The sequence below is a fragment of the Diabrotica virgifera genome, chromosome 1 (assembly GCF_917563875.1).
Source record: "Diabrotica virgifera virgifera chromosome 1, PGI_DIABVI_V3a".
Taxonomy (NCBI): domain Eukaryota; kingdom Metazoa; phylum Arthropoda; class Insecta; order Coleoptera; family Chrysomelidae; genus Diabrotica; species Diabrotica virgifera.
The window spans coordinates 136,501,345-136,524,400 of NC_065443.1; the positions used below are offsets into that span (position 1 = coordinate 136,501,345).

The 23,056-nt window shown below is 33.6% G+C and overlaps 1 protein-coding gene across 4 annotated transcripts in view; it reads right to left on the reverse strand.

The window, feature by feature from the left end:
• LOC114349435 (homeotic protein spalt-major-like) overlaps positions 1-23,056 on the reverse strand; it is a 499,984-nt gene that overhangs the window by 377,439 nt on the left and 99,489 nt on the right. For all 4 annotated transcript variants that reach the window (XR_007696687.1, XM_050644745.1, XM_028299810.2 and 1 more), the window contains exon 3: positions 3,462-3,494. Coding sequence is in view for 3 of the 4 variants with exons in the window: in XM_050644745.1 (XP_050500702.1) it covers positions 3,462-3,494 (33 nt within the window). In the remaining variant the exon portion in view is untranslated. The remainder of the gene's footprint in view (positions 1-3,461; positions 3,495-23,056) is intronic.

Below are 23,056 nucleotides of genomic sequence, written 5' to 3' on the forward strand. Positions count from 1 at the left end.
GAAAAAAATTGCTAACAAAGAATTTGACAAAACCAAAAACTGCATCTACAAAGTACCCTATGAATGCAACAATTTCTATGTGGGCGAAACTGGAAGACTACTGAAAGTATTAGAAGAGAAAGTGTCAGGGTAGACGAGCATGAAAAATACATCAAAAACAGAGAGTTCGAGAAATCCCAGATATGGGACAAGAAGCACAGAATACAATGGAAAGATGCATCAATAATCATGAAAGAAACAGACATAGAAAAGAGAAAAGTGAAAGAAGCAGCTCTCAACCTTCAATGAAAATAAATGTGTAGTGAACCGATCAGCAGAATGCAGCAGGTTTTGATTACCAATACCAAAAGAAATCAATAACAAGAACATACCAATAATAGCGGAAAAAAGGAAACCAAAGATTTAAAATGTATTAGAAAATTTTGTTGTTTTATAAATTCTGTTAATAGACCAGGACTAATCTGTAATAAAACGTCTATTTTTGGATGTGAGAGGTGGCATTCGGATTTTTGCAAATAAAGTTAGGTGAAACCTTCAGTAATAATAATTGACTTATGCTCCTTCTCAAATATGCCCGGAACATTAATAAAAAAATTAAAATATTTAAAAATTTCGAAAAACACCGATTTTTTCTGCTTTCTTTGCTTATAACTTTAAAACGATTCGTTTTGGAACAAAGTCGTACAAAAATAAAATAAAGATAATTGAATTATGTATGATATACGACTGGTCGAAACTGTCTTAAGGTATTACCTTTTCTGCAATATAGCAATAAATACAAAATAAGGGGGCAAAATACGCCTGTTGTTATTCAATGTTTCTTAACCACTTTGGTGGCACTTAGAACCTTAGTAATTCGCCTAGAAAATTCTTATAACTTACTTAAATGGTCTACCAGATTTCATTAAAATCGACCTAATAAATTTTGCATAATACATTTGCAATCTAAATGTTTTTAAACAAGTTCTAATTTTTTAAAATCTTTCTGAACAAAAAGTAGACCATTTAGAAGTTGGCTAATTTTCTTACATATAAAGAGGTGGTGCTCTACCTATCTAATACACTTTACAGAATTAAAATCGGATTATTTAAGGGGCCTCAGCAATGTTTTAAAATTATAAACAATTTTTTGGCTTATAAACAAATAGCTTTGTTTAATAATAAAGAAATTAATTTTAGCAATGCAAATAATTAAAGCCGGTATAATTTGACTTAAACTTTCAAATGCTTTCAGCAGAATTGCTATTTATTTTTTAGTCAAAAGTTATCCGCGTTCAAAAATTGCAATTTTTCGATTTTTGAAAGTTAAATTCCGTTTATCTCGAAAACTATGCATCCTACAAAAAAACTTGTAAGAACATTTTTTGCTTAGAATTACCCAAGAAATACAAAAAATGGTTTATTTTGCGAAAACTCGATGTTATATAATTCCTCAAGTTCTTTGTTTATAACAATCTTATCGACATCCGGATCAACTGTTACCCAAAAAATTCGTGTTCTACGGGTCAAAATACATAAAAAAACTTAAGTAGATCCATCTAAATAAAGGAGCGCGTAGCACCCCCTCCTAGCCACAGCACTAATTTGTTTATAAGCCAAAAAATTGTTTATAACGTTAAAACATTGCTGAGGCTGCCAAATAATCCGATTTCAATTTTGTAAAGTGCATTAGACAGGTGGAGTGCTTCTTTATATGTAAAAAAATTGACAAATCTTTGTATGTTCTATTTTTTGTTGTGGAAGATTTTAAAAATTTTTTATTTTTTAAAAAAAGTTTAGATTGCAAAATTATTACGCAAAATCTAGTAAGTCAATTTTAATGAAATTTGGTGGACAGTTTTAGCACATTACAAACATTTTCTAAGCGAATTAGGAAGGTTCCAAGTGTAACCTAAGAGATGGAAAAACATTGAATAAGGACAGGCTTGTTTTGCCCCCTTATTTTATATTTATTGCTATTTTGCAACAAGGGTGATAAATTAAGACATTTTTATCCAATCGTAGCTGATAGAAAATTTAATTATCTTTGTTTTATTCTTATACAACTTTGTTCCAAAATGAATCGTTTTAAAGTTATAAGCAAAGAAAATTAGAAAAAAAAAAAGAAATTTTTTGAAATTTTTAAATATTTTATTTTTTTTTATTAATGTTCCGGGCATATTTGAGAATGAGCATAAGTCAATTATTATTAACGAAGTTATCACCTAACTTTATCCGCAAAAATCCGAATGTCACCTCTCACATCCACCTAAAAACAAATTCTTCCTGGTCTATAAATTATTGTTCATTTGTACTTTAATGTCGTATTAAAAACTAAAAGCTGGAATATAACTTCTAGCGTACTTTACTTATATAATTTTAGAGAGCCCAAAGCAAAACCTTGTTGTCCGATTTTCAACTCAACTCTGCAAAACTTCCTATGGGCTATCTTTTCTTTATTACGAACATAATCCTCCCTTGACGTTCACTTTATATGAAACAAATTCGTGAAACCGGCTAAAAGTAGATAAATAATTGAAAACACAATATTATCGGAAGCTCAGCTTAGTTTCGACTCGGACTTGGCGCCATATGGCAGTTTTTATTAATAGCAAGAGCAAAATACAAATACGGAGTCAAATCTGTTAAACGGCCCAGACCACAAACGGAAATGGCTCGAACCACAGCACGCGAGCTCCAAACACTCAAAACCAAGTGATAAGCAAATGCTCGGGGTATATTTCATAGTTTTTATGACAATGTATACAGGAAATCGCATTCTTTTTTAATTATTCAGCAAATTAAAACTAGGTTGTGTGGGCCGTTTTAACTTTTTTTTTGTACTTAGTGGAAAAGATGAATAATAAGAACTTTTTTCATAAACCTAATACAAATAAATACTTGATAATTATGAAAAAATAAGAGATATAAAATATTAGCGGCTAACTTATTTTTTATATTCCGTGCGAAAAGTTTTTGGTAGCCAGGAAAAACAGGATAATGGATGGGCAAAATCGAATGACGGAGAGAAACTGGTAAGAAACAAGTCTCGTGGTCAAATAATACCAGCGAATGGATCGGGATACGAAGAGTCGAAGAACTGTTCATAATAACAGATAAAGTATAAAATATGAACCCTCTACTTTACTTCGAATTCAAAACGGCTGCAGCTGAATGAGCAGCAGAGGGAGAAATCGTTCCAAGGCCTTCAATTCTGATTCCTGCTTCTTTTACTATGAAATTTACTTATTATTTTGATGCATATACGACACAATTGACGTGTCTGCATCTCTAAAAACAAAGCCCACTTGCACCAACAGCATTTATGAACCCGAACTGGCTGGGGGAAATTTGACTGATAAAATCGTATGAGGTTATTTTTATTTATCTTGACATCTTGTGTCAAATAGATTTTTTTTTAGATTTATAAGTTTGGGGATTAGTACCTACTAGACTAAAACAATATAGTTCTTGATACTAACCTGATATTGTTGCTTCTGTAGTATCTGCAGGATCTGTAAAAATAGAAAAAATTATTAGAACGGATTGTACAAAAAAGTTATTTATAGTTTACAGTATACATATACTTATGCCAAATTGTGACATTTTGTACGTATATACAATAAGCTAATTTACACAAGACTTGTTTTAATTTATTAGTTACAATAATACAAATAATCATCATCATCACCCAGCCCTTTGCGTCCACTACTGGACATAGGCCTCGTTTTTGTCCACTGTACTATATTTTGAGCACTTTGCATCCAATTTCTTGACATTTTCTTAAACTCGTCAGTCCAACGAGTAGAGGTCTTCCTCTACTTCTTTTATCTTGTCTCGGCCTCCACTCAAGAAGTCTCTTCGCCCACCTCTCATCACTGATTCGGGCGACGTGTCTGACCCAGTTCCATTTTAGTGTGGCAGTTCGGGAAATTATAAATAATAAAACCACATAAATCTCTAGTTAATTCCATTATTGCAGAGCTCCAGCTCCAAAACGCATGCAAAACTGCAGAAGCGTCAGTTGCAGGAATTTAGAGTAGTGGTGGCAATGTAAACATTTGTATTTCATTAAGAGAATAGATACCACTTTATTTCAAGAAGAGATTTATGCAATTTTATATTGTGCCATGTATACCACCTTCTCAAATGCCTTAAAAAATATGGGCCTGGAAGTAAACGAGGAGAAAACTAAGATGATGGCATCAACATCCAACAATAGAGCCAGAAACATCGCTCACCAATTCACTGTTGATAACTCTATCTTTGAAGTGGTGGACAAATTCACATACTTAGGCTCCCTGATCACCAAGGAGAACGTCATGACGGAAGAAATCAAACCTAGCGAACAAATGCTGTTTTGGACTGAGTAGACATATGAGAAACAGAACCTTAAGCCGAAAAACAAAAATAACCATATACAAAACCCTTATACAACCAGTGTTGACATATGGATCGGAGACATGGACCATCTCCAAGGCAGATGAAAACCTTCTGCTTATATTTGAACCAAGGATCCTGAGAGGAATATTCGGTGGCATCTGTGAAAATGGTATTTGGAGGAGGAGGTACAACTACGAGGTATACCACAGATATAAACATATATTTGGTGGTAAAGACGTAGTATCTCTTATAAGAATAGGAAGACTAAGATGGGCAGGAAATCTAGCAAGATCACAGCATAACAGCCCTCCTAGAAGAATCCTTATGTCGCAACCTGTGGGAAGTAGAAATAGGGGTAGGTAAAAACTTAAATGGAAGGATGGTGTAGATGAAGATGGGAGAAAAATAGGCGCAGCAAACTGGCCACGGTTGGCAATGGATAGGACTGACTGGCGTAATATACTTGGGAAGGTCGAGGCTCTTTCATAGGGCTGTAGCACAGCACCATTGATGATGATATTGTGCCAGAGAAACGCCAACAATAATTCGTAAATCACACTGGTATAGGTGCCAGATTATTGAGAAATCCGCTCCCTTCTAATTTCTTAGCCCTTGTCAGGCCGTAGTGACAATCTATATATTGTTAGCTTACTCTCTCCATTGAAAGCGATCCTGGAGGACTGATTGATTCATTTAAGGATTTTCCACCACAGTCTTCATTTGATCTGACCATTATGTTGGTTTTCGTCTTCTACCTCTCCTTCTACTACCTGGTGTTTCAAGGTTTCCATTGATCTGTCCATTTGGCCGAAGTAATTTATGTACGCTGGGGGTATTATTTTAATAGCTTTATGAAAATTTTCTAGAATTGACGGGTTCTTGATCCTGTTCTGTCCAGGACATACGTAGAATTCTCCTGTATACCCAAATTTCGAAGGCTTTGATCTTTATATCGATTTGTTTACGTCCAAGTTTCAGCAGCATGTGTAGCAATGGGAAAAATACGGGCATTGACCAACCAGATTTCTTATTAGGTTAACTATGTGATTAAGTACTGTCATATTTTCCATTATACTCGACAGGGAATTACATTTTACTGAATCAAAAGCCGTTGTGTAATCTACAAAACACGATAGCATTGGAATATTTTGTTCCCTCGCTTTTCCTTTTATCTGTTTGATGTTCAATATTTGCTCACCTGTAATTCTGAGCAGTATTTTTTCCAAGTATCTCCAATGCTCTCTAGCGGTTTTTATTTCTCTTAAATTGCTTGATGTTGTGGCTAGAACTATCGGGCCAAACATTGAACTTTTTTAAATAGTTCACAATTTTAATAGCGGTTTGAATTTTGGTTGCTCCAGTTCTTAAGATACATTAAGAAATATTGTCATATTTTCGGTGGGTTCCCATCCAGACTTTTGTTCTAATTATTATTGCTATAACACTTCTTGGCAATCTGTGATTATTCATTCTTACTACATGAAAACTTCCCTTTGTAAGGTAAAGTCTCTTCTTTGTTCTTTGAAAAATTGGTAAAGTTTATTGTTATCTCACTGGTCAACTAATTTCTTTAATAGGTCCCAAAAACTAACCAGAACTTTTCTTTTAAAGCTTTTAACTTTTTGGTTTTCAGTCAAAAATTGAAGATGGATCACAGAAACAAAGGTTCAAATAGAATATCACGAAAATTGAAAAAATGAGCTTGCATAATGCTAAACAAAATAAACTCATGGAAAAATTAATACTTCGAAAAAAAACCGCTAATATAAGGAAATTGTAGTGGCTTGGACTATGAAAGCAAATGCAAGTCACTATTGAATAAACGAAGGGAACTAAAAATACCAGAGAAAAAAAAAATTAAAACATCTGTTAATAAGATGAAAGGGAGAGAGAAATAAAGACCTAAAATACAAAACCTCTTGAGGGGTGTATTAGGGTGTATGAGGGTGAGGAGAAACTTTCATTTTATTATTAGTACATAGTTAAACTTGTTTTTAAATACAAAAGTAATTTTTTTCAATGTCATAAAAAGTTATCTCATATTGCAACCCCGAGATGTGTATTATTAAGTTTTAAAAACGTCTAGACTACCACCACCGCCGCCGCGACGCTCCTTCTCCTTACGTCTAACTGGGACGTCACACGAACGTCACTTCACGTTACCCGCTAAATTGAAACCAGTACACTTTAGTTTAATGGACTTACTGAACCGGAATCTTACGCTGACTTCGGTGGTCTCTTTTCAGAATTAGTAAACTCAATGGAGACGGTAGAATACTAATTTAGTGTCTTTTGCTTCTTCTTATAATGGCCGTCTCCAGACACATGACTAATCAAAAGGGACGTTTCGTTTCTCCGCAGATCTTAATGGACCGCGTGAAAATATGTAAATTGTTTATTAATTGTTGATAACGAAGAATAACTCATATAAATAAGATGTTTATGCAGGATCAGGTATGAAAATGAAAGTGGATTTTGTAATAATCCATAAATGTTTAAAAATATCACAAGGAAAAATTCCTGTAACTGGCTGTATACCATAAATCATAAAAATAAAAACCTTATCTTGTAAAAGGTATATTTAAAATCCCTAAAAAGGGCTATATCATAACAAAACGTTTTCGGAATCAATATTCGATTATCAGTGTTATCACCTAAAATAATTATAACTCTATAAGTAAAGCAAACTTAAGGTTAAATTTTGACAAAGGTAAAAAAAGTGAATAGCTAGTTATACTTACAGGTTTACATGCTTTAAGCCACCAAAATATACGGTAAAAACCCGAGTTGTTTTAAACAGTAACCTCAACTAAATAAACAAAATCAACAAAATAAAAGTAAAGTGACCTCCTATTTGAGAAATCGCAAAGAAAATAATGAATAAAGAATAAATTTTTGCTCATCTCCTGTTCAAAAAAGCTTAACTTTACTCGAAAGATTCGAAGTACCTTTTAATGATATAAAACATCTATCATATGTCTAATATTACGATCTTCCCACGAATTAACGTCAGTCGTTGCTGAGTTCAAGCAATTATTTGTTGCTTTTCACATAAAATAAAGCTATTTTAGTCAAAAAATCACTTTATTACCATTTACTACCTACTTAAATAGGTAAAAGTGAATATATCGTTTACCAATTACCATTAAATCTATTAATCAAATAAATGGAAGTATATATTAAAAAGGATCAAATATCGCTAGTTATTTATTCAAAACTTCATCTGTGGTCCAGGTCGTCAATGAATCATCTCTGGAGATGACTGTCATATTTTAAGCTGTGAAAGTAATCATGTAACGGATTTTTCTTAAAGTAACAAATAGGTGTGGTTTATACTGAAAAAAAATTATTCGTGTATGTTTTATGTCTTTTGGAATTTAGCCCCGGATGGGACGTAACATAAATATCCAAAGCTACAACACTGTGCACATACAAACATAAATATTCAAACAAACAACATACAAACTTCTGTAGTTAGGTTGTTACTGCAACATCTTACTGTAAGCCTCAGAAATAATATAGAAATGCGGATGAACAAGGCGTGACATTTGGAATATTTTGGAAAATCATGGCAAATTGATTGGAAATTTACGTCCTAATGACTGTTATAGATACATAAAAACATTTTTCCTGTAGATATTATGAATACTTCATTTCTGTTCGCAATTCCGATTAAATTTCAGCTCATCCATTTCTATGAAGCAAGGATTATCCGAAAATCCATAGAGATTGAAAAACAGCCGGTTTGTCTCAATACAAGAGATGACGGCACCCAGTTGCCTTCGACATGGAGATCTGTCCTAAAGAAAACATCGTTCACCTACTAATCCAATTCCTGCTGTTAGGAATCTTTGTGCCAACCTTAACCCAAACGCCATATCAGAGCACCAAGAAAAGTGTAATGAACAGTCTGGGGGTTCAGGAGGCTGAGTCACCGGAAGCCCAGAAGAAGAGATCAGAAAAGATAGGGAATATTGGGTTGTAGAAATTGGGTCGCATTTCTATTAGTAGCTCCCTGTATTATTTTTCCATTCTTTCTCAGTTAACTAGCAGTGTATGTAAGCTTTTTCTTTCTTGTTTGTTAATGGTTTAAGTACTCTCCACGATTCAAAGCTTTTTGTGCCTCCAATATATTGTCAGATGTTTCGGCATTTCTTTTTCCATTTCTTATTATGAGTTATTTTTTTTTTCATGTGATTTGTTTAACTTCCTTATTATTCCTCTTTCTATTTCTCTAAATATTCTTTTTTATTTGTGCTTTATATTTTGTGTTAGATATTTTTGATACAGTATTTTTTATATTCATGCATTCTATGATCTCTTCTATTAAATCGGTTTTATATTAGCTCGATTTTTGTTCCTCTCTGCCTGTTTCATAATTGCAGCGTTGATACAGATTTTTACATGTTTTTATGTTTTTGTAATGGTTCCAAATCTGAATTCTTCTAGTTTCTGATTTAAACTGTGTCGATATAGGATTTTTTATGGAAAATAAGTGTTTTGTTTGTTTCACTTTCTTTAATTGGACTCCAATGCCTATTGTATTTTCCAGTTCCAAGGCTTCCAAGGCTTAGTAGACAGCCAGATTTAGTTCACTTCAGGGTACACCACAGGCAGTTTTCAGTAAAAGAGAATTTGTTTACAGATGTAAACAAATGGGATGTTAAAAAAATTACCGAAACAACAATTTTTCTGAGTGTAAAAGATAAGAAGAAGTTTGCCTGTACTTAATAAATGGTTCGAATCTGATATAGTTAATGTAACTTTAAGTTCGGGATAACGTGGCCAGCTGCCGTGCCGTGTGGATACGATCTTATCAGCGTCTATCTTGTCCCTTCGCATATGTCACCAGGCCTAGTGAATGTCAACTGAACTAACGGCAAACAATATGATTTTAAGTAGGTAGTATATTTTAAGATCAAGAGTAATACGTTTTATATGAAGGTTATCGAAATAAACAAAGAAAATTTATATTAGACACGGATTAAGAATATCTCTGAGCTGAAATGCTTTAAACATTAATAAAACGTTTTTCGAGAATATATTTTATTTTAATCATAATATTTAACAGGTCTATATTCAGGATTTAGTTTGTTTAAGAGCGTAGACGCAAATTTTATACGGCTATCCCTACTTTTTCTTTCTTTACACGACAAATTACGGTGTAGTGAAATTCTCACTGGTATGGAGATTAGTAGCATTGTCATCATTAACTTAGTTCCTAGTAGCCTTTTGAATGTTCTTGGATAGCCGTTACTTTTTTTCAACATGTTTTCACTAACTATGTATTCAGTGATTACAATAATTTATATACTATACAATAAAAACTAATACTCGAGAAAAGAGAAAAGGCTATTTTTTGAATAATATATTGTTACTATGAAATACTTAGATACATTTTGAGAACATCTTTAACAGCAAAATAATTGGATCACAGAATATATCCTGGTGTATTCTCTGCTTGGATCTTCCATTACTCTGATTAAAACTTTTTATTAATTTCACGTCATTCCTGAAGCCTGTAAAATATTTAATAGCCTTGTTTGTTACTGTCTTGTCAGCACATTCTGTTCGACTGAGTGTGTTGTATGACAAAGATAGCGAATGTTCGATTTGAACAATATCACCACGGAAATAGTATTCATTTTTTTCGAATTCTTAATAAACTGATACTTAAATATTTTTGGAAAATTTAAACGCAGAATGAAAGACTAAATTATTACCGAGGGCCGAAAGTTCTTAGAATAAATAAAAAGTTTCTTTTGAATGAGATATTTGAAATTAAAAATTACACTACATTTTCTCTTCCTTTCACCCCTGTAACTTATTGAAATAAACATTATAGAAGTTTTCAGGGACTTTCGATCCTCGGTAATAACGGAGTCTTTCAATTTGCCTTTAAATTTAAAAAAAAATACCTATTAGTTTTCTCACGATTCGAAAATAATGAATGCATATAAATAACTTTAAAGCCGAAAGTTTGCGCCTATCCCCTTAATTATTATAGAAAAATGTATCAGTCAGAGGTTATGAGCAAATAATTAACAAACAATAAATTAAATAAATTATTAGAAGAATTTTTTACTAAGCAACAACATTTTTGTTTATTTAGCATTATTTTGTATTTTGACAACGACACCCGACTTGGGCGTCGAAACGTTAATAAAATCATTTTTAGGTAAAATTGTGGCTTATTTCCCATTTGAATATACTTGATTATAAAAATGCCACAAGAAAATAGCTTCAGAACAACATTAATAAATTGTTTAACAAGAGCTTATTTTAAATTAAATGAACTTAATTTATAAAATGAGTCTATTATACTAATGATGATTTTTCTCATTTTCAGTTATCCTTTATTAAGGAGTAAAATAGCATGCCTACAAGATTTCCTCTTCACAAGTATGTATCTAAAACTACATTCTAAAAATCTAAACTCTGCAAACCTCACACAAACTAAACGAATTTAGTCCTGTTATAATTCCCAAGCCGGGCTAAACATTTTAGTACCTTAGGGAAGTTTCTTGGATAAACACCATTTCAAACCTTGATGACCCTATTTTATCCTTTGGCAATATTCGGGTGAAATAGCTTACTAGATCGCTTTCCAAACGCAATATTACGATTTCCAGACATCTATTTACTTAAAGATATTTTGTATTGACCATAGACGTAGGTAAGGGATGAAATTACAGAAAAAACTTTTAAATAACAGGGAAATCTTTTTTCAGGCGGATCTTTTTTTTTTCTTATTTAGCTTAAATTGGAGCTTCTTCGGTTTTTTCTTTGACGATTTCTCACTGTACGTATATGATAAATTGTCGTAATTACATAATGCAAAGTTTTCTTGTCTGTGATCTGTAATTTGAGGGTCGGATAGCTCATGCGGGCGACTCAAACTCAATAAAATGAGTACCTTGGGAGACTATTATTATGATCTTTATTATACAATCTAAAAAAAATGGTGCACAGATTGCCTATCGCATAGGAAGGAGTCGCAATGTTTCTCCCAAGCGGAAATGTAGAAAATGTAGTAGAGAACACCACACACTGATACATTTTGAACCTGGATAATTCGCAATATTGCCCAAATGAGAAAAAAAAACAAAATATGCCTGAAAGAAACGGGCGAGATTTCGGAAGTTCGGGCAATGGAAGAGATCCGAACAACTGGAGAAATGGATATCACCCTGATTAGCACAGGGGAGGAAATGGATATTCGGGCATTGGAAGAGATCCGAATAACAGAAGATGAGACTATGCTCTAAGGAAATAATGGGTACAGAAATGACAACACGTAGCATCGAGGACAGAATTCAGTAAACTGTGCAAGCCATAAGGACAGTACCGGCGCTAGGGTATAAGGTGTCCACCTGTGAAACTAGCAAAAATAAGTGCCCTTCGGTTTTTTCAAATTAGTATTTTGTACCACACCAGCAGAAAAAAGCTTATTTTGGAGCCCCTACACAGGGGCGCCCGCCTGCAGTGCATCCCTTGCAGGCCCGTTATCACCGGCCCTGCATAAGGATGTAGAAGCATTACTTGCCACACCGATTGTGCGCGTAAAAGATTCCAAAGGACCCTGTCACATAATGAGAGCACTAATAGATAAAGGTTCCTACCTGTTCTACCTAAAATCTTGTTATGGATTTACAGACAGAGAATATAAGGGAGAAAGCTTCTTGGTCAATGCTCTTTGCTGATGATATCTTATTAGTAAAGGAAAGCCAATAAATATTGGAGGAGAAGTTAGAGGGTTGGAAAAGGGATATTGAAGAGGAAGGACTTAACATTAGCATGTCGAAAACGGAGTGTGTGTAGTTGGAAGGAACAGGAAAGTTGGGAGACAGAATGGCTTGGAGAAAAACTAGGACGAGTAGGAGAATTTAAATACATTGGCTCCTATATAGCGTAAAATGGGATACTAGATCGAAGAATTACACAGGCTGCAGGCTGGTTGGTTTAACTGGCGGGGATACTCATGATACTCTGTGACGAAAAATTGGGGAAAGGCTGAAATGAAAGAATAAAAGAGTGTGGTAAAACCTGCGTTGGTGTACGGCGATTAAATGTGGCCTATAAAGAAGATTCGAGAAAAGATGGATGTAGCCGACAAGAAAATGTTACGGTGGACTTTGGGTAAGACTAGAAGAGACCGTCTCAAAAAATATTCAGAAACAAAGACTGCAATGGTTTGGCCACGTGAGACGTAGAAATTACAACTAACTATATGTGACATTATAAAGAGCTGCTGGAAGTTAATTGAAGGAGAAGTGAAGGGAATCCAAGGAGAAGATGGAAGGACTGTGTGGCAGAGGACTTAAGCAGAGAAAGGCAGAGAAAGGATTATGTGAAGAAGACACGAGTGACAAAAATGAGTGGCGAAGAATAATAAGGAACAGCGACCCTTGTAAAGGAAAAGATAAGGACGAAGAAGAAGCTTAGATATACACAGTAACGCTGAACTCTATGGAGCTTACATGCATTAATAAAATGGAAGAAATAGTGATACATACAAATATAAAGAAAATGTAATTAGGGAAATGACTCCATAACGTAAAGACCTCAATAAAAAGCAAAGACAAAGATGATGAAGAGACTTTAATTTCTGTTTTAAGTTTCTGGTTTAATGCTTTGTTTTGCTCTGTCTCTGTCTCTGTAATCTTTGTAGTGTTTCCTCCTATAAATGAACCAAGTTGATTATCATTACAATAAGAGTAAATGACATTTACGACTTTGAAGGACGCCCCTGCAATACTGTAGTAGCGTCTCGGCGTCGAGTTATGCGTCATTCTTAGGTGGCGAACCAATGTTAACTCGGTAAATATGATATTTCAAAACGCCCCTGGAAGTCTGCCAGCATACTAATATGTACCCTCGACGGTGGTGAATTGGTGAAAACGGCTTAATATTCGCATTGGCGTAGATACGTTTCTTCGTGATATTGTCACATAAAATATGCAGTTTATGCTTTGGCTTCATTACTAATATTCGACACACCTAGATTCTGACGCTAATGGCAAAGGGCGCTGTTGATGAAGACGTTTTGAATTAGCGTGATCTAGTTGATTATTGTTGCATATTATTAGGTAAGTGATTTTAGGTATCCTTACCTTAGAATAAATTTAACTGATGTAGCAATGATATATGCCATTTTCATTTACAATCAGTCATTTACATAGTCATATTTATTTAAAAAAGCGTCACACTCAATTTGCTCTTTTTTTTTCACCCCTGTAACTTAAAATTAACATTATAGAAGTTTTCAGGGACTTTTGGCACTCGGTAATAATGTAATCTTTCTCTCTGCGTTTAAATTTTTCAAAAATACTTAGATCATAGTTTTCTCAGGATTCGACAAAAATGAATGCATTTAAAAAGCATTGGCCCGAAATTGTTCGCCTACGTTCTTAAAGTCGTTCTTAAAGTCGTATGAGTAAAGTTATTATTGCCAGTGTGATCGTCAACGTTCGATAATTTGACAGGGTAGATACTGAAAGAAGAAGATAAAATTCAAATCGTAGCACATGTTTTGTTTACTGTGCCATCTGTCTTATCAAGATATATTCGAAAAATGAATAAAAAATTAAATGAAAAGTAAGAGAAGCGTATTATATTCATAAATTTTAATAAATTCCGTCGATGTTCTGCTTACAATATGACACCTTTCTGAAAATGACAAATGACTATTTTGTTCCTAGCCGAAACTCTACGTGTAAATGTTAAAATTAAATGTGATATTTGATATTTTTTTAAAGACTTCGGTTGATATGATAAATTGAATGTAGTTGAAACACAGTTTTAGAGATTTATTGTTGTTATTAATAGTTCGATAAATATGATAATTTGTAAATTTATTCATAGTCAAAAGATGTTAAAAGGTAAAGGATTATTTAATTCACTAAATAACTATACAGGGTGTCCAGAAACTCTACCGACAAGCAAAGACAGGAGATTCTTCAGATAATTTTAAGACAATTTAGCTCAATTCACCTAGCCCGAAAATGCTTCCCAAGGGAGCTAGAGCTCTTTGAAAATGGCGTCTTGTAATTAGTTTTTCTTAAATATCTCCAGAATGCTTCAATCTAGAAAAACGAAAATCGGTGCGTATATTTATCTTCCAGAGATAAATCGATTCCATCCATTGCGAATTTCTAGTACCGATCATAGGCGTCCGTTTTGGATAGGCCAACGGTTATTATATCACATAACTTTTTTGTCTTTGACTTTTACGCATTTTTGACACTGGATTATTAAATTGTGAGGTATTCTAGTACTGAAAGATACTCTTACTTTAAGTCAGTAGGACACATGGTTTTCTTGAAAAATCGATTTGAAAATTTTTGGTTTTTTGAAGTTGAAAAAAAAATTTTTTCAAAAAACAACGGTGTATTTTACCAACTTAAAGCAAGATTAACTTTTAGTACTAGAATACCTCATAACTTCATAACCGTTGACCTACCCAAAACGGACGCATATGACCCGTACTAGAAATTCGCAATAAACGAAATCGATTCATCTCTGAAATATAAATAAACGTACCAGTTTTCGGATTTCTAAATAGTTTTTTTTTTAATTTTTTTTGGAAATTCAAAAAGAGAAAAATTTTCAAATCGATTTTTCTAGAAAACGGTGTATCCTATCGACTTCAAACAATAGTACCTTTTAGTTGTAGAATACCTTACAAGATGATAATCCATAGTCAAAAATACTTAAAAATTAAAGATAAAAAAGTTATGCGATAAAATAACTGTTACCCTACCCAAAAGGGACGCCTATGACCGGTAGTAGAAATTCGCAATGCATGGAATCGATTTATCTCTGGAAGATAAATATGGGTACCAATTTTTGTTTTTCTCAAGAGAAGCGTTCTGGAGTTATTTAAAAAAAACTAATTACAAGACGCCATCTTCAAAGAGCTGTAGCTCCCTTAAGCCAAGCGTCCACAGACCCGCATCGTACGCATCGTACGCAACGGATTTTAGTTTGCCTAACAATGATTGCCGATAATGCGATACGTACGATGCGGATCAGTGGACGCAGTTACATAAGTTTCTGTACAAGGCAAACTAAAATCCGTTGCGTACGATGCGTCCGATGCGTACGATGCGGGTCTGTGGACGCTTGGCTTTAGGAAGCATTTTCAGACTAGATGAATTGGGTTAAATTATCTTAAAATACGGGAGAGTTTCTGGACACCCTGTATACAATATAATTTTTATAGAAACATGAATCAGGACTGAAAAGACAATAAACCTTATATTATTAATATTTTGAAAGAAAGATATTAAGGAGGGTATTGAGACCCTTTTGCGACAATCGTATATGGAGAATAAGGTTCAACTACGAGTTATACCAATACTACAAAGAACCTTCTATCTATAGCAAATTATGCAATAATCGAAAGAGTGTGCAGGGCAGGTCACCTTATAAGAATAAATAACGACAGAACACCTAGTAGAACCCTTAGCGGAACTATGGTGGGACGTAGGGAGACCAAGGAAGGGATGGAAAGACGAAGTGAGACCCGATGCTAAGGAGATTTTGACGGTGGACAGGAGAGCAGCCTGGGACAGAGATACTTGGAGGCGGATGCTGGCAAGCCAGGGCCCGACTTGCCCTGTAGCGATATAGGAAAGACATAATTGTTATCAAGTATTTAGTAGTTTGTGAAATAAAATTACAAATTAGAATATGGTAAAATGGAAAATAACCGAAATTAAAACCGGAACAAGAATGTATGTAGAATGACCTACATTATCCCAAAAATTTAAGTGTTTTGATAAGTGATAATGGTTAAATTTGTTGCTATTGATTTTAGAACGAGAAACACCAGAAATAACTAAACATACAGTCGAGTATTTACACAGTATCTATAATAGTCGACGAAGTTAATATAATACAAAACAATATAAGAATATGCAATACAGTAATATAATCCAGATTTGTATCTGGATAAGCGGACATGTAATGAATGCTAATTCTAGATTCTCTCGTGTCCTCTACTTATCGGTCTGTTTGCTTTATAAATTATAAAAAATCAGACAATAGATTGTTACCAAGGATGCTACATTCCGACCTAAAAGGGAATTTTCTCTTTTCTCTTTTGTTTAAATGGATGTCGCTAATGCGTCTAGCAATAAATAATTGTTTATTATTTTGCTTAGTAGACAGCCAAACTTGGTTCATTGCAGGGTATGCCACACGGAGTTCTGATGACTCTAAAAAGAAGAAGGAAACAATATATTAACTGGTGGTGGCCCTTGAACCGAATTAGACCTAAAGCTATCTTTCCGGGCCCCGGTGAATTCGTAACTATTTTAATTCCCCATCCTTATTACAGGCCAATTGGCAACTCTGGCCCTCAGGTAATTTTTCGGTAACCAATCAACTACCGGTGAATTCGTAACTAAATAAAGGTATAGATAATCTTTTAGACTTGAAATAAACATATCAAAAATCTCTTTGCTTTTAAATTATCAGATGGGTTTAAATAATTTATCATTGCTAAACATCTAAATATTGAATTTACAATTACTTGATTAAAACCAAGCTCTTGTAGAGCTATACTTGATGGAAATAATATTTATAACAAATATTAATGCAACACTATAATATTGTTTCAATTATTTTATTAAGAGATTTCAATTTTTGTTATTTTTTATAGGTTCATATTATAATACAAATAATGTTTTTAAGCAAACCAAGAAACATTCAGTTTAGATTTAAGGTATTAGATTTAATCAATGGTTTCGAAGTCACCTGTAGAAAGTTTCGAGTTAGCAGGGTCAGGTAGTAGAAAAGTTACGAATTGGCCGGTGTACATTTTGATTTGAAAATTTTTGTCATTAAAAGTTGCCAGTTGGCGCGTGTCAACCTTTCCTTATTTTATTTTACTCATATTTGAGTACTAAGGATGCAGGATTTTGTTGGATTTTTATCTAGATAAGCTGACAGGTGATAATTTTTATTATTTTTATCTCAGACAATAGATTTTTAACAAGGATTTTGCATTCCGATTTAAAAGAGAATTTTTTCTTTTCTCTTTTGTTTATGTTTTGTTATTTGATCCCATTTTTCTTCTTACAGTTGTTTTATTATAATATTTACCTAATGACCGCTAAATAATCGTTATTTTTCAACCATCAGATCTGTAATTTTTTTGAAATGACCGAAAAAATAAGTTTAGAAGATTTACAAAGATTGTTGTAACAACTTACCGAAAATCTTCTCGAAACCCTCTGTTTTCGCTTAAACGACGCTAATCCTGCGGTAACGAAAAATAAAATTAAAATTCTCTTAGGCGAAAATCTGCTAGACGCATTGAAAATTAGCCCCTTGACTGATTTTTTATCAGATGTGAAAAGAGCTTAGGAGGGGCGGGATGACATCTCTATCGGACCGGTACGACAACAATATGAAGATAATGTAAACAATATGACAAGCGACTAATATGGCAGAGGGGTACCAGCCCCCATATATCCCGATTTCACGCTACAAAAAGTTTGAATGCGATCCGGCTATTGAAATGCTTTTTGTCTGGTTTGATGACATTGCGCTAATGTAAACATGTTAAAGTAGAAGATGAAAGATATATTGAATACTTTGTGAATTGAATATGCCGTATATTTTTTTGGGATTACATTTCGAGAAATACAGTTACAGTTATATATCCTTTTTGATTGAATATATTTTAAAATAAATTTTTGAAGTTATATTTTCATTCTACATTATTAAACGTATAGCTACTCATTTCTTTTTTTCCCTTTCTCAGTTTAATCGTTGATTGAAATATTAATACGGGTATTAATATTTCAATACAGTAGACGCCCTCTTAACCGACCATGACGGGACCTGCCCATAGGTCGGATAATCAAAAAGTCGGTTAAACCGAAAATCTTTAAAACCACCATCAGAAAGACATTACATATGTAACTCTATTAAAAATATACAGTCGGAAAAATGAAAGTGTACCCATGAACGAACATATAAAACACGCAGTATTTTCCTGTCACCGTGTCAGACAAAAAATTGGCCAGCGCAAGTATATGTAATAATTATTATTACATGTACTTGCGATGGGCAATTTTCTTTGTGACACGGTGACAGGAAAATACTGCGTGTTTTATATGTTCGTTCATGGGTATTCTTTCATTTTTCCTACTGTATATATTTTATGATCTATAAACAAAAAAGTAGTATTTACATATAGTCCGTCCGCTATAACTTTTCCCATTGGTCACGATTCATTTTCAAACAAATTAAGTCAAAACATAAAGTGAAACGAACGTCGATGTGTATATACATAATATGTAATTAACAATATCACTCACAAGACAAACTATGAAACTTGTATGACCTCTAATCTAAAAATAGTATCATCCAAAAAGGAGTAGGGTCGGTCGGTTAAGCCGACGGTCGGTTAAAGGGAGGTCGGTTAAGAGGGCGTCTACTGTACCTGTATTAATATTTCAATCAACGCAACGGTTTAATCCAAAGCGTTTTTGTTAAAAATATTGAACATACGCCATTCTAATTTTACATTTTCTTAAACAATTAATTTTCTACCTATAGCATAATAATTTTAGGAAGGTATCGCAGTGTGGAAAAAATATTGCGAAATACTCAAACAAAGACTCAGAAACTTATCCAGAGAACGAAGACCAAACGTATGAAAAACAACTACAAAAATACTGAAATAGGAAATTAAGGCAATAATAAAAAAGCTAAAATTCATAAAAGAAAGCAAGAAGAGATGGCTTGCAATTTTTAGAAGCCGTGGAGGTGTTACCAGGAAAATGTTCCATTAACTTTTCAATTAAATGTATTTTAGAAATATTTTGCATATTTTTAAATATTTTGAATATTTTTATTAGGTTAAAAACTTTGACTTACATTTATTGTTTAATTAATTCATTTCGATTTAAACATGTTAAAAATGGAGACTACACAAAATATTAATTGACACTGAATAATAAGAAAAGAATAATGGATCATGCACTGTTTATAATAAAATCATGCACTAATTATAATAAAGATTGCCTATAAATGAGGAGGAATCTTGGATTTCCAATGGCATAAACTTAGACCGAAACAAACTTGGATTCCCTATGGCCTATGGGACCTTAATCAGATGAGCAAATACATAACCAAATGTACGAAGAGGTCTGGAGAACCTACGTAGAATATCTCCTTACATCTTGATACACAACGAAAAATAGAGCTGAATTGGAAAGGTGTGCCTCTTTATCGAAAAATATTTAAATATATAAAGGTACCGTTAGTTATCGTTCCAGCTGGTCGGAATAAGCAGAGCTTGGCTTGACCTAACGGAATATTTTTCGGTAAATTGTTTAAAGGGATTATGTATATGGATTATTTGAAGGGATAAGGTTGAAAAGTCATTACGGCAAGTTTAGTCAAAACGGATAGTTGAGTATAACGAATATTTTATTAACACGGCAAAAATTAAACTCATATATTCAGTGTTTTGATAAAATTTAAAATAATTTATAACAACAATCAGCTTTTGGACAAGTTACAGAACTACATTGTTTTCCGTTGCATCATGTAGTGATATCACATAGGCAAATTAGCTTTTATGTACCTCATTGGGAAAATCAACAAGCAAATTACAATTTCGCTTGATTAATAAAAGCAGTGAAAATTAAACTACTACTGTGCAAATAGAACATAACAACCGGATTGATACAACATATCCATAAACCCGTTGTGTTTCCGTATTTACATTCTTCCACCAAATAAATAACCAGATATTTTTAGACGCACAACATTCGGTTAGGTATGTATCATGTCATACATGTTCTCATTATACACCTTGTAGCAATCCAACGTGATTTTCTGGAGATATAAACCAAATGTAACTAATAAAAAGCTGAGTATTCAACGTTACATCTCCTCTAGACAGCTCATAAATATTAAACATAATTTTGAACGAGACCGATGTGAAGAATTCTTTTACGAGGGTCGTCATAAAAATCGACAAACGAGAAGATAATGAAGCAATAAATATTCTTACTGGGTATTTAGATTTTTATTTTAAGTAACTTTTATTTCAAGTAAGATCGGGTTTTATGACCATCACTTGGAAACACTGTTCTGCCTGTTAATTAGTGTGATTATGGTTGTATTGAAAATAACATAAAAGTTTATTTAAATTAATCATCTTCTTTTTCTTTAAGTCCGCCTCCCAATCGGAGGTTGGATATCATCATTACTATCTTTACTCTATCTACCGCTGCTCTCAAGAGTTCTATAGAATGGGATGGGAAAAACCTACCGGTTATAACCTAAAACCGGTTTTTTCTTCTGGCAATAATCGGCTTTTCGGTTGTTGTTTTGTCCCGGTTATAACCGGTTTTTTATTTTTAAAGTAACAACCGGCGAAAAACCGGATAAGGTGAAAAAATACTGAATTCAGAGAAAAAATAGGAAAATTTTTCACTCCCCGCGCGTAAATGAGAAATTTTCAACTTACTGAAAGCGATTTCACAACACTGATGACTGATTTCTATACTGATATAGACTAACATCAACTGAAATGGAGTATGGCAATCTAAAGCGCAATGTAAATGTAACACATTTGGTATTGGTTATGAATAAAAAAACCGAATACCGGTATATGGAATAACCGGTTTTTTTACCGGTTATAACAGCTAGGTTAAACCGTAGGCAGAAAAAACCGGTATAACCGAAAACCGGTGTTTTGTCAACAACCGCCATCCCTACATAGAACTGCATTTAAACCAGTCCCTTAAATTATTCAACCATGACACTCCCCTTCTTCCTATAGATACTACTTCCACCTCTTATCTTTTCATCTATTCAGTCTTAGCATTTCATTTCGCTGGTAGCATAGCACCATAGCATAAATGAGCGCGTAGTATGCGTCTATTTTAGTATATTCTCCAGATGTTCTTCTTCTTCGTGGACTTCGCTTTCTGATTATTTTTCCTTGTAGGATCCTTTGTCGGAGGGTATATCTGGATTCATTTCGCATATTGTGTCCAAAGTATTGTAACTTTTGAGATTTGATGGCGGTCACTACTCATTCCGTTCTTCATTATTTTTCAGAAGACCTCCTCATTTTAAGTAATCTTCGATATAGCCACATCTGACATGCTTCCAATCTTCGCCACATATCTTTATTCAAGGTTCACGATACAACACCGTAAAAAAGAACCGAGAAGACATAGCATTACAACATTCTTTCTTTTATACCAAGAAAGAAATTGTAGCATTGTAGCTCTTGAAAAAGGCCTTCATTAGGTTGAAAGTGGATCTAGCTTTTCCGATGAGCGCTCCTATCTCCTGGCTGTTGCTCCATTCTTCATTTTTTATGGTGCCGAGGTAGTTGTATTTTGTCACTCTTGCTATTGGTTGAAGTATTTTGTGTTAATTGCTCTCACTATCCTAGTTTATTCTCTGATATCTTTCAAACAAAACGCTTGCTTTCTACCAATTCCTATTCATCCTTTGATTTTTCCTATTGATAATCAGTTGGAGAATATTATAGCAATATTCGCTTGTGTTTCCAAAATTCCAAATTACAAAGTTCTTTGATTTTAAAGATAGGAAATTTGCCTTCTTTTTGCTCCCATTTTCCTTGTAAAACTAATTGAAGAATCCAGTGCCCATAGTTTCTCATAACATGACCCCTAAATGTCATCTGTGTATTTTAGTTATGTTCAAAATGTCTTATTCCTTAGAATAAATTGCAGAAATACACCTACAGCACCATGGCATCAATTATTATGCCAAACTCCAAATGCCTTCAGTTTTTTAATCGAAGATTGAGAAAGAGTCCCAAATCTTCAGAAGATCTTCTTCGTCTTTATGTGCTTTTCTTTGCTTAACTGTTGTCAATATTTCCTTATCTTTACGCATTCTTTCCAACACTCGATTATTTGATACTCTCTCGATCCATGGTAGTTTCAATATCCGCCAGTACAGCTACATCTCAAAAGAATTCAGAGATGACAATGTTCTTGCCTTTAATCTCCACCCCGTACTATCTACAACAGTGTAGATAGAAGGTAGATCACGTTATCGTTTAGCCACTATCCCAAGTGCTTAAATATCTTTACTCTTCTTATGTCAACGTTTAGATGCTTCTAGTCTGTTGAAAGTTGTACTCATCCAAATCAAATAAAAGCCGTTTTAACTTTTGTCATTCATTGCTTTATTTCTATACTGTGGATACAATATCGAATGAATAAACATAAACAATAAAATACGATAAAGACGAAGTAGAAGGAGAAGACGAGATGGAAGGTAAAGTATAGGGCAAAAGATCAATAGAAAGACGCCAGAAGACGTAGCTGAAATACCTGAGAAGATGGATTGATCGCTCATCCGCAGAAACCCAGCTGTTGATGCAGCAGTTATTGCCATTTGGATCGCCAACCGTCGAAATGAGATGGAGCAATAAGAAGAAAGACGAGATTTGCGGAAAACCCAGCTTTTAGATATGGAAGGTAAGAGTAGACAAGAACACATCTTAAAATCCTTCGATCTTACAGGATAATTATTTTTACAATAACAATAAAAAATAAGGCAAGATAAATAATTATTTTTTGTCAGATGACAGTGTAATAAAAAGGCTTCTTCCATACAGTATATTAGCTAATAATTTATATTTTCCAGGTCCCTCGTACAAAAAATAATAGCAAAA